The following is a 17,128-nucleotide window of genomic DNA, read 5'->3' as shown; positions in this document are numbered from 1 at the left end:
TTTTCTTAGATATTTTATTTTTTATGATTTTGCGTCAGTAGATCTTTATTATTTGAAAAAATCTAGGTGGCTGTGATATACCTTTTGTTAATTTAACAAAAATTAAGGATTGTAGAGTAAAATACTCAACGGTAATAAAAAGATACAGGTTCAAAATATATTTTAATTATTACAGAATTAAAACTAGATATGAACCTATAATTATGTGACAAAAATTAGCTAGATGAAATCAAATGCTCAAAATGCTTCCCTTCCTGTTAACTGCATAAAATGATTGTCTTTTCAAACGGATCTTTTCATTTTAATAGGCATATGTGGAGTTCTACCTCGAAAAGCAGCTACAATAATTTCTTATGTTGTCGACAATAGTTGGTCGAGTTTTGTAAACACTGTCTTTAACATATATCCCCATAAAAAAACCAGACTAGATAAAATCAGGAACATTTAAATATTCTATTAATTGGTCAATGCAAACTGCAATTCACCAACTAACAGAATCATATCAATTCTTTCTGATGTAGGATAAGTTTGCATTTTTGACAAATTGCTGAGATTTTTTTTTGTTTTAACTGATGATAAAATGATAACTAGTTGTTAAAGTTGGACTAATTAGACAGCTATGTTGAAGTAACGTCAGACATATCACAACCACCTAGATTTTATCAAATAATAAAGATTTACTCGGATCAAATCTTGTAAATGAAAATATCTAGGAAAATCTTTATTTGAGGGGTAGGCAACCTTAATAGTATTTTGAAGAGACATGAATTCTCTATTGAATATCGAAATAATATACTGGGTGTTCCATTTAAAATAAAAGTGTAACATATTTTTGAAGGTGACCAATGTTCAATATTAATTTTGTCTCACCCTGTATAACTTTTGGATCAAGTTTTAATTTAATTTAAAGTACAATAGCTAATTTAACTACATATTAGGTTATACCGGATAAAATCCAATTTAGGTAACTTTTATTGTAATTGAAAAATTGTTCTTTATTTCTAGAAAATGTCAAATACGTCAAAAACCTTATGTTTTAGTCATATACTTCTCTTATAAAACTCACCTTTATTTTTCTCCCAGAATCCGAAAATCAATTAATATCTAGGGTGTTCCATTACAAAAAACACAACTTTGATATGTAACTTTTTTTAGGACACCCTGTAGGACTCTCTATATTTTTAAAAAGTGCTCTGAATTAACCTACATATTATGCTCACAAAATTTGATTTCATTACAAACTGTTCTCCTTGGAGCCTCCGCGGCGTATGAGAGGCGCCACCCTGTACATATAAGAAGTTATCCATATACATTTTTTAAAGTGGAGTTAATCGAATTGTGCGGTGAATGGCCCATATGTAAAATTTAAAAGAGTTCCATAAATTTTATTGTGATGTGGAATTTAAACAAAAGGTAAAAATATTTCCGATATTAGAAAAATTTAGTGTTTTTCAAATAGTATAAATACATACTAGGATAAATTACGATAAGATTAATACCACTTAGAGAAAGTAACTAATGAAAAAACTCTGGTTAGTGTATCCAGATACGTTGTACGGAATTTTAACTAAACACATCATTTTAAATAATATATTGCCTGCAGTAATTGCCGGCATGGTCCCATATCAGGTTTGGTCTTCTGCTAGGTCTCTTAATTCCTTGTGGGTACCATGCTGTAATTTTTGTTGTCCATCTGATGTCCGTCCTTCTTGCCAGGTGTCTTGCCCATTGCCACTTCAGGAATTTAATTCTGTGGATGACATCTATTACCTGGGTGTTTTGTCTTATCCACTCTATTATTTTACCATCTTTTATGGTTATTTCCAGTGTATTTCGTTCTATTGAGCGTAGTGAGACCTAAAGTTGCCTTATAGGTAAAGTCCGTTTTAAGTGTCCAGGTTTCGCATGCATATATGAGGGGTAGTACATTGGTCGAGTGTTTTCTTCTTTAGACATCTATAGATTTAAATATTGAGTTTCTTCCATAAGTACTCCATGGTAACTTAATTCTTCTGTTGATTTCTGATAGTAGAAAATAGGTATAGCTAGTAGAGAATAGAGTCCAATATACAGGGTGGTCTGAACTGTATCCCGGAAACTTCGGTAGCATATTCTGTAGATAAATGTATGTCCTAAAATACTTAGTTTCGGAGATACAGGATGTAGAAGTTTCATTTTTATTTCGATTTTTTCTAAATAATTCCTGAAGTAAACGTCAATATTTGGACGAAAATTTGTGTCTGGGAGTTTTGTGATACGAGAAATTTGATTTTGATGTCAAAATGACTCCTATTTGTAGGGGCGCCACCTACATGCGTTTTGACTGTTTTGAAGAGTAATAACTTTTCATCCGTGCCTGTATAATGGACTAAAACAAAACAAAAATAAACAAATATAATAAATATAAATATATTGACTAAAGAAATATTCATTTCCATGACTTTTTACGTAAAAAATGTCTCTTGGTAAAAATCGCTACGAGCGACCGTTCTCAAGATATTTAGAATTGAAATAGTCAATACATGTCATTATTGACAAAAATAAGCACGTTGAGTATAGTTATTTGACTGAAATAATATATATATTTTTTTTTAATTAAAAATTATTTTTCTACGAAAAAATGATGATTATACAGTTTCTGTTGGACTTTTGGCACAAATATATTTCAAATTTATGATTTCAGTCTAATAACTATTTAGTCAACATGTTTAAATTATGTCAATGATGACAGATATTGATAATTTCAATTTCAAATATCTCGAGAACTATTACTCGTAGCCATTTTTACCAAAAGAACTTTTTTATGTAAAAAAAGTTTTAAATGTATATTCTTTTACTCAGTAGTTTTATACAGGTATGGACGAAAAGTAATTACTCTTCAAACCAGTTAAAACATATGTAGGTGGCGCCCTCTACAAGTAGGAGTCATATTGACAAATATTTGTCATGTCAAAAAACTCCCAGACACCCATTTTTATCCAAATATTGACGTTACTTTATAAGTTATTTGGAAAAAATCGAAATAAAAATGAAACTTCTACGCCCTGTATCTGCGAAACTAAGCATTTTAGGACAAACATTTATACGAACTTTTTCACTTATTTTAATCTGCAGAATATGCTGCCGAAGTTTCCGGAATACAGTTCGTACTACCCTGTATATTTCACAATATACCAAATCACCTTAATTTTATTTTTTTTTTCTAATTTTCTGACATGGTTTCTACCTATATTCCACAATTATAGAAATTTAACTCTACTGGGTTAAAAACTATTTTAGTTAGTGTTTTCTAATAAATTGTGCTAATTTAGTTTTTAAATAAATTAAATCACACGCGGACATATAGACACACTAATTTCTTGAGAATATTTATGTTTTACATAATTTTAATCAAATTTTTGTGAAGAAAATATTCAATTAAATTAATGTAGGTATTTTTATAAATTTGTTTGTATATTATGATAGTCTATACCTAATAATATACAAATCAGTTAAAATAAAATGGATATAATAATTGTCATGGTGTTAATTTTTGTTCCATTTGCGATAAAGTATTCCATTTCCTATATCATAAAATGCATACAAAATTAGTATTTAAAAATATGTTTTTTCAGATTTCAGATGATAGTCTTTTAGTAACAACCTCGCAAGGGACATTACGAGGACATATATTAACAAGTCCTGGAAATAAAACATTTAAGGCATTTCAAGGAGTACCGTACGCGCAGCCACCTTTGGGGAACCTAAGATTTCAGGTAATATTATATTTTGTCTCTCAAAAACCTGTACACAATAGGCAAACTATAATTAAAATTTACAGTTGTATAATGATAATTTATGTTTCTAATTATTGATAAGGCTCCTCAACCTCCACTAAATTGGGATGGTATACGAGATGCAACTAAAGACGGGAATATTTGTTTTGCTATAACCTCAGATTCCCCAGAGGAAAGTGAAGATTGTCTCTTTCTGAACGTTTTCGTTCCCATTTTGGACGATGTAAGTAAAATAGCCAATACACACACATTACCGCTATATTTTGTTTTGGGCAATATTTTTGGGGGTTTTCAACAAAAATTGTTTGACACTCTAACTATCTAAAGGAATACTATATTACAATATATATAACAGCTCTAAAAGCCTAAAAGGCTCATGGTTTGATTGGTTATCTTTCTCCATTTGTGTCTGTCTTTTGCCTATAAAGGCGGAAGTGAAGGGATGGAAAATAATCTCCATCCCTCCATTCTTATCCTTCTCAAGTCCTCTTCAACATCCTTTTTCCATCTGATTCTCGGTCTACCCCTCACTTTTATTTCCACCTATTTCATGTTTCATTATCATATTAGGAACTCTTGCTTCAGCCATTCTTTCAATGTGTCCCAGCTACCTGTGAGTCTTTGTGCTCTTGCTTCTCCCATTATACTCGGTGTCCGATATAGTTGTTTTAATTCTTTATTTGTTCTTCTGGTCCATATGTTGTCTATCTTCTTTCTTCCAAAAAATGTCCTCAGTATTTTTCGTTCCCAAATCTCTAGCCTCGAACTGCATTGAACGTCCACGTTTCACATGCATTGGTCGTATGATTGTTTGGTACATTCTGATTTTTAAATTTCTAGAGAAGTTCTTACATGAGGAAATCTGAGGTCTTAATAATTTTCTGTAGTGTGCTAAATAATTTAATCACATTACCTGATTTATAATGCGCTCATTTACTACTAGTTTGCACCGTATTGGATATTACCATAAATTGTATTTTTTCGCACGAAATTTGCATGTTAAAACTTTGAGAAAAGGCTCTGTAAGTCTTTCCGTTTTCAATTTTCAGCAATCAGGTTAGCATCATCTGTGTAACAGATAATTTTCAGGTAAAGTTGTTTATCTTAAATCCTGCATTAACCTCGTTTACACTTTGAATTATTTGGTCTATTGTTATGTTAAAGAGACATGAGCTAAGGCTATCTCTCTATCAGGTAAGATTTTGAGTTTTTCTAACGATCAAATAATGATCGCTTGAGTAAATCTCAATATCCCCTCTTGGACTGCTCAAAATGTTTTAGTTGTTACCTTAATTACTTTGTTGATAAAAGAACCATGGTTGTTTACGTCATTTAGTATGTTTTTTTTTAAATAACTACTTAGTATAATACTAAATAATATACAGGGTGCCCAGGTTGAGCGTGCATTAGAAGTTTCTAGAAAACCACAATATCTAAATCGGAGATTTTTTGCACATCATTGTTTTACAACGAGATCTATCGATTAAAAATATTTTCAATATGGCGGCACTTCCGGAAATACCGGATGTTGACAGCGACTTTCTTATTTTAAATGGGTACGCCCATTTTTTATTACATACTTATATTCTCTGTAAAATTTTATGAATTTTGATATTAAAGACCCTATATCTAACATTAACCGTTTTTGAGAAAAAAAATATTTAAAATTTTTGGACGAAAAAAACAACTTGTCAAAAAAATTTGTATAACCTAAAACTCAAATTTAGTGATTATCTGAAGTGACATAAAGAGAAGACATGTGGCTATCTATTTCAAAAATTAAATTGTTCAAATGTCATATAATAATGGCGGTAGCTGTCATGGAATTGAGTGAATAAAAAATTATCATAAATTAGTTTTTTCAAATGAAAACCCACTTTTTTAATTTCACTAGTGCAAAGGTTTTCCAATTCGTTACTTTTTGAGTATACATGTTCCTATGCCTAAAATGAATCGTTTTCAAGAAAAATATACGCTTTAAAACTAAATCTCAAAATATCTTAATAACAATCTATTTTAGATATAGGAACATGTATAGGCAAAAAGTAACGAATTGAAAAGCCTTTTCACTAGTGAAATAAAAAAGAGTTTCCTTTTGAAAAAAATGAATTATGATAATTTTTTAATGGCTCAATTCCATGACAGCTGCGGTCATTATTATATGAAACAAAACAATTTTATTTTTGAAATAGATAGCCATATGGCTTCTCTTTGTGGTACAGTGGCTGTGGTAATCACTAAATTTGACGTTTAGACTATACACATATTTTTGACAGGCAGTTTTTTTCGTCCAAAAATTCTAAATATTTTTTTTTCTCAAAAACGGTTAACGTTAGATATAGAGTATTTGATATCAAAAATCATAGAATTGTACAGAGAATTTAAGTATGTAATAAAAAATGGGGGCACCCATTTGAAATAAGGAAGTTGTTGTCAACGTCCGGTATTTTCGGAAGTGCCGCCATATTGAAAATATTTTTAATCGATAGACCTCGTTCTAAAACAATGATATTCAAAATATCTCCGATCTAGATATTGTAGTCTAGAAACTTCTAACACTCAGCCTGGGACACCCTGTATACTATAACATTTACTAAATAACTTTTTATGTTATTATACTATTTTGCCAGGACAATCAATGCAAACTCTCTGTTATGTTGTGGATTCATGGAGGTGGTTTTACACATGGACATTCCCTTTACAATTCTACCGGTCCAGATTACCTTATAGAACAAGGAGTCATTGTGGTAACCTTAACTTACAGGTCCGACTTAAAAAAATCTATATTATATATCTTGAAAATATTTCCTGATTTTTCGCAATTAGGTAAAACAATAAATTTTTATTTGAATTAGGTTAGGTCCATTTGGTTTCCTCTCTACTGGAGATGATGTAATTTCAGGCAATGCTGGCCTTAAGGATCAGGCAGCCGCCATTAAATGGATCTATGAGAATATCGAAGCTTTTGGTGGCGATAAAGATAATATTACTATTTCAGGACAAAGTGCTGGATCAGCTTCTGTGGGATTCCAGTTGTTGTATAAAGGAAATGAAGGTATAGGCACAGTAATCTTGTTTTAGAAATGATCAATCAATTTATTTCATGATATAAGATACTTGATATTTTGGTCGAGATATATTTCTATCGATATTCTATATCAATTTAAACTATATTTAACAACATCAACTAATTTAAACTATATCAATAACAATCAAAATTAATAGGAAACCAAATCATGATATTTTACGGATTATATATACAGGTGTTCGACATATCGACCGTCTTCTGTTATGGACGGGACGGTTTTTGAACATTTCTCGCGGAATTCATTAATTCAACGGGAGTGAAAGATACCCTCGCATAACCGCTAAGTACTTCTAATTCTTATCGAGATTATACGGGCAATTTAAAATTAAGAACCTTTATTCTTCCGCAAATACAAAAATTCTTCAATTATTCTCGAAATTGGCTGCAAAAATTTGTTGATAACTTCAGCGTTCTGAGCGTCGCGTCGTGTGTACGGTGTGTCGTGTCATCTTCCTGGAAAAATATGTTTTCGAGTTCTATTAGGGGCAGATCATCATTAAAAGTGGTGAAGTATTAAAAATTCTCTATTTCGAAGGGGACTATAACAAATTATCAAGTGTGCTATATTTTTGGAAAGGCAACTTTAGGTTCTTTACATTTAATTAAAAATGTTTAGGGTGTCCCAAAGAAAAAAATCAATTTTACTGTTGATAACTCTTAAATTATTAATTTAAAAAAAAATATACTTAAACCATTAAATTCTGAGTAAACATGTGCTTTGGAAATGTTTTCATAAAAATACAAAATTTTCCCTAGCAAAAAAGTTACAGTGATTTGTTACAAATGCACATTTTTGAAAATCACCCCGTAAAACTGAAACGGTAACAGATATCGATGTACGGTTTTCACCTTCATGTTTTTGATAAAAATTTAGCTCCAGACACCGATATTAGTTTTCGACTATTTCCCATAGAAAAGGTGTTTCCCTTTAAAAACATCGAATTTTCCCACCCTGTACAACATATACATATTATATAAAGATATGTGGGTGTTACCTGTTGGTACTAAATCCTAGTCACATAGTATCCAAGGCATTCCTTTCTTAAATGTTGTCATTGTTTTTTTGGTTTAGTGTATGGTTCCATTTAATATTAACCATTTTACTTTTTTTCAATGGGACATCTTTCAATTTCTAGACTATTGAATGTTTGAATCGTTGTTCTTGTGAGTCTTTGTGCTTTGTGTTAGTGTCTTATTTATTGCTTTATGGCTACTGAGGAGGAAAATGATTAACTGATGACCATATTATAAATCCGGTTGAAAAATACACTCCCTATATAAAGTTTTGGCAAAGATTATTATTTAGGTGATTAAAAAATCTTATATTAGATATTCTATATTTGTACTTTGGTGATGTTAAATTTATAATTATTATTAGATTATCTAATTTGTTCGTTTATCTTTTATGGATTATTAAATACCTCAGCTTTCGTATTTTTCCAGGCTATTTTAGAGGTGCTATTATGGAAAGTGGAAGTCCATTAAACATGTGGAGTTTTTCCGTTGGATTTGATCCTAAAGCTTACGCGGTTGACTTAGCTCAACAAGTTAATGCAACGATCGATGCAAATATTAGTTCTGCTGCTTTGCTTAACTTTTTGGTTAGTTTAGATGGAAAGGAAATAGATACAGCATCAACAAAAACAACCGTCTCAGTAAGTGTGCTTTTTAAAAATAATATAACACTTCTCTATCGAAATTTTGGATAATTTTTTTGATTTGGATGAAATTTAATCCTTTTACTGACACCGAATTTAAAATATCCCTGGAGACAAAAAGTGCCAAAAGGAAGGAATTACAGCTGGACTCCCTATAAAGAAAAGAAAGCTCTAAGGCACTCCAATACGAAGAATTCAAATTGATGGTACGAAATTATAATGAAAAATGTCCCGTGGTTTGCAAAAATAAAATATTTTTTGTATTATCGTAAAATTGGCATGGCGAGGAGGAGAGGGAGGAAAGTGTTTTATTTGCTATTTTAAAGATGATATTGATAATATAGGACAACCCACCGGTCGAATTGAATACAACCCGATATTCGATAAAACCACTCAAGGAAGAGATAAACCTTGTGCTCCGTCAAAATGGCTGGTCATAAATAGAGGCCAACCGGATATATGTCCAATAAGACCATTTAAAAAATTTATGGAAAAATGAAAATTAATTAAGGTTCCAAGACTGTTTTTAACTGTAAATCTTCCCTAGAAAATGGGTAAATGGTTCAAGAACCTTCCTGTTGGGAAAATACGATTGGTCAATGGGTGTCTATCGAAGCGAAAAAATCATATTTGGCTACGGAGAAAGTAAAAATAACTAATCATTCGCTACGTGCAACAGATGTGTCGACACTACAAAAGAAAGGGGTTGAGGAGAACACAATGGTCAAAATAACTGGGCACGCAAACCGAAGTCAATTAAACCTTACCTTCAACTCGATGATGAACATCATGCAAATTTGGTTGGAAAAATGAGAGACAATAAAACTGCTACAAGTTCTAATAATAATACTAATGTGTGTTTTTGTACATACTATAGGTTCTTTTAATTTCAATTCAAATTCAGCATCTTTAAGTACCGTAAAGGAATCTAAACATAATAATTTTTATAACTGTTTTTCACTGCTGTTTTACACACACCGGAAAAATCTAGGGATATCATTTTATTAAAGTTAAAAATAAATCTTTTCAATTAACAACCACATATTTGTAGGCCGATTCTTTCTACGAAGTAGTCACACTAGTTATTTCGAAGTGTTTGTGCATTTTTTGTCAAATGTATAAAAGCACAATTGTTCGAATTTAACCTGTACTGGCTATGTTTTTATGATAACTGGCCAGAATTCATTCAAATAACTCTGTTTAGTATTATACGACATTATGGAGCGTAGACATCTTGACAGAGACGAAATGCTAAGGGCCATGGGTATGCTCGAAGCTGGAATGCGCCAAATCGACGTAGCTAGAGCATTAAATGCAACGCAAAGTGTAATATCGCGATTAAGTGCACGCTACCGTAAAAGTGGTGATCTTGCTGAAAGGCACACAGGGCGACATCGCATTACTACCCCTCAGCAAGATCACTTTTTACAATTAAATGCTCGACGCCGACCGACTCTTACAGCACCAGAGCTTAGTTTAATTCTCCAGGAAACACATAATGTAACCGTTAGTCCTGACACTGTTCGCAATAGATTAAGAGATGTCAACATAAGAGGCAGACGCCCCTGGAGAGCTCAACCCTTGACGAGAGGAAATCGAGAGGTACGATATTTGTGGGCTCAAGATCATGTTCAGTGGTCGAATGAACAATGGGCCAATGTTCTCTTCACGGATGATTCACGCTTTGGAATTCATCCGGATTCGAGAAGGCTTAGGGTATGGAGAGAACCGGGATATCTTATTCGGTTGGATCATGTTCAGGAAGTGCATCCTTATCAAGGTGGAACAGTTATGGTCTGGGGAGGAGTCCAGTTAGGCCGAAAAACCGATCTCGTTTTTCTTGAAAGGTTTCTAACAGGAATCACATATCGTGATTTAATTCTTGAACCTGTCGTGTTACCATATGCCAATGATTTTGGGAGAAACTTCATTCTCATGCATGACAATGCACCGCCTCATACAGCCAGAGTGGTAAGTGAGTTTATCAATGCTCATCAATTAAACATCTTACCCTGGCCGGCACAATCTCCTGACCTCAACCCCATCGAGCACGTATGGGACGCGGTCCAAAGAAGAATTGTGAGAATGGGTATGCCTCGTGAAACTCGTAGGGATCTGGTTCGGGCCGTGAATGCAGCGTGACAGGCTGTAGCCCAAGAAGAGATCGACAACCTGATCAGGAGCATGGAGAAACGATGTAGGGCTGTAATGAACAGTAGAGGAGGCCATACCTTTATTAAGTAAAAATGGTTTTATCTTTTTTTTTTAATTCACAGTTTAGAAAAAAAAAATGTGTGTATTTTTTTGAGTTCAATAAAAATCAAGGTAAATTTGAAAAATTCGGTAAATTTCGCATTTTTATTTCCAATACGTCCTGTAAACTATTTGTTTATTTTAATTTTATTATATCAGAAATGCAAATAATAAAATTACTGACGATGGCTGGATAAAATTGTAATATCCCTAGACTTTTCCGGCGTGTTAAATAGATTTTTTTTAATATGTTCAAATAAATATTTTTAAAAAATCTATGTATTTTCACTTGTTCATGTTTTTCTTTCGTGTTTTTTTATTCGGGAAATATTCTACCGAATTACACTCGTGCATCAAAATTAACCTGATAATTTTTCATTTAAGCATGTTTCAATAACAGCATTCGTTTATATTCATATTTTGGAAGAGCTTCTTATGGCAAAATATGAATATAAACTTATGCAGTTTTTAGACAACATGCTTTTATGAAAAATTATCGGTAATTTTGATGCGCTTCGGTAATTATTTCCAAAAATTTTTAAACATTTAAAATCAACGAGTTATGGGACCGATGTTTCTAGACTTCTGCATTACCGGTGATAGAGCCGGCATCGCAAACAGCTTTTCTAACGGCTAGCCAGTACGAATTACTTGCAAAGGGAGACTTTATCCAAGTTCCTCTTTTGATTGGAACTAATTCTGAGGAAGAAATTCATCAAGGTCAAGGTAAAACATCTTCAATTATTCTTCTAAACATACTTTACAATTGACAATAAACAACACTAGATTTAAAACAGAGCGGACTTTTTTTATTATTTGTCTAATTAAGATTATTGACAATATCCAACAAATGAGTGAAAATTCAATTTGTCAGTGAATTCAAATAACAGACATGACTGTCACTGTTGTGTATTCTCTTGTTGGACAGACTATAAATATCTTAGTTTAATAATGGAAATTCATATATTTCTAAAAAAAAACATTTTTAGATTTAGAAAAACTGGCTAAAAATTTGGAAAGTTACGAGAAAAATTATGAGAAATTTATACCAAAAAACATGGATTTATCTGTTAATGTTAATAAATCATTGGTTTCAAAAACAATTAGAGATTTATATTTAGACAACGTTCCTGATGATTCAAAAATGGGACATTTAATAAAGGTATTTTTGTTATCTACATTTTCTCCAACAAATCATGTAAATACTGTATAATTGTATATTTTATCTAGTCAATTTATGTAATTTTTAACAATCAATTTACAGGTTTTTTAATAAGAATTATCTCTTAAAAAGTGAAACAATAAAATCTTGAACTCGTTATATATAGGAATTTCTGTTAAACAAGACATTTTTTTTATTTTCTAATGTAAATTGTCAAGATTTTGCAAAACATATATTTTTATATTAGTTCTGAATGCCGCTTTTATAACAATTAATATTACTTGATCTAGATGATGGATAAATTAAAAAAAGAGTACACTATTTAGTGGAAGGCATAACATTTGTTTTAAAGTGAAAGACAATGAAAAGAGTTTGTTTGAAAGTTGTAGACTACTATGAAATATAATATTATCTGGGTTCATACCTGGATGGTATCAGTGATCTTGATATAAATTAAATCTTAAAACTACTGAACAAATCTAAATCTGAAATATCTACTATAGCAAGAAATTAACCCGTAGCAGAGTTGGGTGCAGCTAAGCGTAAGGCAATTCACTGAGAACACCAGTATTGGTGTGTCATGGGTGTGTCCAATAAATGAAAAAGCCGGGTTTTCCACCACTTTATGCTGTAGTGTTTGAATTACATATATGGCCCTGCAATATTTGCTTTCATTGTTCCAAATATCTTTTATGTATCTTTTATATATCGTATGTTTCTTTTATGTTTGTTAAGTCGTACATTTTTAAGACTTAGATTAGTTAACACCTGATAACGGATGTATCACTACATCCGACCGAAATGTTTCGTTAAAACGAAAATTAAAGAATTCCAAATTACAGTCCAAGATGATCTTTTATTTCGTATAATCTAAATTTCCGTCCATCCATTAGTGTTATTTATAATGATTCTCTTAGAATACCCTTGTGTTCATATCTTACTTTTTTTTAATATAATTAAGTTGTTGACTAACTAACTACATTTTTTTTATCTGAGGGATATTTATATGTCAGGTTGGCTCTATGTTTAGTTATATTTATACTAAAGTTTTGTCATATAAAAGTACTATACAACCTTTTGTACTTAATAACACTACTATTGACGTCGTGGACTCTGTGAAATTCTTAGGACTTCTTGTAGACAACTCGTTAAAATTTCTCTCACATTGAAGCTCTATCAAAGAAACTAAGCGCTGCCTGTTTTGCGCTAAGATCAGTTTCTAAGGAACTTAACTTCTCAACCTCTAGAATAGCCTATTATGCCCTTTTTGAGTCACATCTTCGTTATGCCCTTCCATTCTGGGGTACTTGCTGCGCAACAAAATTTTATCGTGTTTTCATACTTCAAAAGAGAGCAGTTCGATATTTATTGGGACTGAACAGTAGAACTCACTGCCAGAATTTCTATAAAAATTTGAAAATACTGACTCTTCCTTCTTTATTCATTTTTGAATCCGTTTGCTTAATCCGCAAGCACATATCTGCTATTCCCGAAAGGCCATCTCATAACTATCCACTTAGGAATGCAGAGCACGATCTTTATCTGCCAACCCCGAGCTCAGAACTAGTTAAGGGTTCAATACTGTACAATGCCAAAAAAATGTACAATCATCTGCCTTTGAATATCAATTCGCTTTCATTCTTTCCCGCATTTCGCAAGGCTCTAAAATCATACCTATTGGAGAGAGCCCTATATGCGGTAAACGACTTTTTTGTTGATGTTTGATTATGAACAATTTTGAATTTTAAAATTTTGATCATCTCACACACTGGTCAAAGGTCAAGTATTTAATATCCTATAACTTTAAAATTATATCTATTTACTGCGTACTGTTCTAAAATTGTCCATGTATATTCTTTTTGTAATTTTAAAGACTTAAATTTTTTTGAATTGTATTATTTGTATTGTGTATTTTTTGTTGTTTGTATTTTTTTGTGATTTTGTTGTTTGTGAGTGCTTTGTCGATGAAGCTGTTTTGGCTTTTTGCACAATAAAGCGTTGTTTGTTTGTTTATTATTATATTTCTGCATTTTAATATTAATACCGATTTTTCAACTTACTTCCTTTTTATTTTCTGGAGAAATATAAACTATTTTAATTTATAGAAATCTCTTTTAGTACATGAGCCACAACACCTTTACCAGAGCTGTCATAAAACATGCCACACTAGCCGTAAATTACACCGCAGTTTACTTTTATGTATTCTCATACGATGGACCATTAGGAAACGTAAATATTACGGTAAAAGGTATGTTGATCAATGTACCATAATATTGTACGCATACAAATTGTACATACTCTACCTATATGGTAGAGTATGTCTTCGGATCGTTTTTACACTTGAGGCATTGGCTGAGGATCTCCTCTCGCACAGCGTCACTTATATTTGTTTAAAGTTTGTTATACTCATAATCAAAGTTTATTATAAATGTTGGTCCGAGGGGTAAACCGCAGAGGAATTATGGTGTACACTATGAAGGAATTCTACAGGAATTCCAAGAAATTACGAGGAATTCCAAGGAATTACTAGGAATTCCAATGATTTGTGTAAGAATTCCGATGAATTCCAAGGAATTCCTTAGAAATTTAGAGGAATTCCACAGGAATTAAGAGGAATTACAAGCAACTTTATAAAACATTAACGAACATTAGTAGACCATGAATACTATAATAGGTGATAATAGGTAGTACTGAATTTAAAGAAAAACGTTTTGCAGGCGATTTTTTACAATCCGTTTTTCGTTTTCGAATCGCTTCCAAAATTTCCCATTATCAAATATCTACAGGTTAGATATTCTTTTAATTTAATATTGTACCCCTCGATTATATATCTAAAATATATTCCAATAGTACGGCCGAACCACCCCCGAGAGATCTACTTATAACGTTCCCTGATTTCGCCATTTTAAAGAAACCCTCATAAGATTTTTTTATCAGAAAGTGTAAAGTTGTTTTTTTCATTTCCTCGGAATAATACCTAGGTATATACTATAGGGAAATTAATACAACTTTAGGTGCACTTCATCAATGACACCATGCGTAATCTTATGGAATTTATGGTGATCGTATTATGACGTGCAACTGAAGTTTTATTAATTTCCTTTCCTACAGATATAACTAGGTACCTATCATTTTCAAAAAATCCAGAGAAAAATTAATTTTAATAAGTAAGTGCCGACATATTTCCATGATCCCCTATTAATCCTAAAATTTAACTAAAAAACGTAAATGTCGTAATAATACTTTTTATTGTTAGATCTAGTACTTATAGAGACATTAGACATTTATAAAAATCACGAGAAAATTCATTGCGGAACTGCGAAACCGAGGTGGCAACGCTGGTTCAGACTGAAAGAGTTACCGAGTTCGTACCAAGGAAGACCTTGAATGATTGACCTTGACCTTGAAGACCAAGGAATTCCAAGGAATTCCGAAGGAATTACGAGGAATTCTGAGGAATTATTTGAGTAAAAGGAATTACGGTGTACACTTTTCCCTCTGCGGTTTACCCCTCGTGTTGGTCTTATTGAGTTATTGGACATTATAATAAACACTGTGTGTGTGCTCCAAATATAATAGTTAGTAATAATGGAAACAAATTAATTTTAACATAAAGACGTGTTTTTATATTTTATCCTTATAAAAAAACTAACCCATACCATTCAACCATATTTAGAAATTGTTTTATTTTGTTCTGAAAATGTAAGAAAATTTGAAAGAGTCTAAATGACAATAACCATTTTAAAACTAGCAAAAACGAATGTTTTTGTTTGTTTAAATGGTTATTTTTCTGAAATATTTAATAACAAAAATGCTTTCTCATATAAGGACGATCCAGGAGCATACTGTACAACTGAAAAAGTTGAGTTAGGCGGATAATAATCCTCCCTTTTAGACTACTGAATTATTTTTTTTTATAAGTTACTTTAATCGTTTTGATAATTTTGATTGCTTTTGTAGGTGCCGACAAAATCGATCACGCTGAAGATACGAAATATCTGTGGAAGAGAGTTGGTAAAGATTATTCTAACGACGATCTATCTAAATATCCTGCTAGCGATGTCTTGGCTCACAACCGTTTGATATCACTATGGACCAATTTCGTCAAATATTTGTATAAAATTTACTATCAAACTATAATTTAACTAAATTTCAATTAACATCCGCAATTTTTTAGAACTCCTACACCAGAAAAGACAGAATTGTTGCAAAACATAACGTGGCCAGAGTATGACAGCGAGGAATACAGATATTTAGATATTGGAGAAAATCTTGAAGTGAGGAAGAAACCTAAGAGGCCATATTATGATGCTTGGGATCAGTATTATGAAGAATGGGCTAGACATCCGTTAATAACATTCTGAACCTGTCAATTAGGAGCAATTTGTAAACATAATGTCTGCTCGGGAAAATATTATATGATATTATTATTAAGACAGTCTGCTATTTTGATTTAAGGAACAGAATAATGATTTAGTGCAAAATTAAAGATATGCTTAGTATATCATTTTGTATTTTAATTCCAATTCCTGAGAATAATATTTAAAGGGATAACACGATTGGATAAGCAGCAAAAAGATAAATACATATTCTTATGTGTTTGATTTTCAAAAAATAACCAAAAATGAGTCATTAAATATTGATTTCTAATATAGTAAATGCGTAATGAAACATTATACTTGACAAGACTGTGTTAACTCATGATATAAAATACAAGGTGTTCCATTTGAAATAGACCAAAGAAATATTATATTCAATTTGAAATATCTCTGTATACAGTATATCAAATTATATAGTCTATTTTTGTATAGTTAGATTATAGAAATCCAATACTAACATTAAGATTACCTACTTGGTGTACGTTTTGGTGTACCTACTAACGTTAAGGTACACCAAACTTCTTGCTTTACCGATTTTGTTCCAGAGCCGGGTGCAACAGTTTTCTGAAGACTCATATTTTCAAAATCGATTGCATTTTAGTGTTAAAAAGCAAAAATATAGTCAGCAGTTCCAGCTCCGGTACACCTGGTGCTGAGAAGCGCGCAAAGGTACAGTTTTAGTTAACACTTCCAAACTAAATAACATTTGAATACAATCTAAAAAAATATAACAGTCAGACAAAGCAGTATGCGCTACCTCAAACGCGTTGCCAAAAAAAAATTGTCACTCAAAGTGATTTCTGAAGGATGAA

General features: G+C 31.8%; 1 protein-coding gene across 1 annotated transcript; it reads left to right on the top strand.

The window, feature by feature from the left end:
* The first annotated feature begins 3,602 nt into the window (after window positions 1-3,602).
* On the top strand, window positions 3,603-16,427 carry LOC115879197 (para-nitrobenzyl esterase-like). The gene is made up of 10 exons (XM_030895889.1): window positions 3,603-3,755; window positions 3,859-3,999; window positions 6,407-6,540; window positions 6,632-6,831; window positions 8,308-8,519; window positions 11,357-11,501; window positions 11,765-11,937; window positions 14,056-14,185; window positions 15,898-16,051; window positions 16,115-16,427. Exons 1-10 carry the CDS (start codon window positions 3,603-3,605, stop codon window positions 16,299-16,301), a joined length of 1,629 nt encoding a protein of 542 aa, XP_030751749.1. The 3' UTR covers window positions 16,302-16,427.
* The last annotated feature ends 701 nt before the right edge of the window (window positions 16,428-17,128 follow it).

Source organism: Sitophilus oryzae, unplaced genomic scaffold (assembly GCF_002938485.1).
Source record: "Sitophilus oryzae breed Bouriz unplaced genomic scaffold, Soryzae_2.0 scaffold_1576_pilon_pilon, whole genome shotgun sequence".
Taxonomy (NCBI): Eukaryota; Metazoa; Arthropoda; class Insecta; order Coleoptera; family Curculionidae; genus Sitophilus; species Sitophilus oryzae.
Note: the sequence above shows the minus strand (reverse complement) of the source record. Positions and strands in the feature narration are given on the sequence as shown.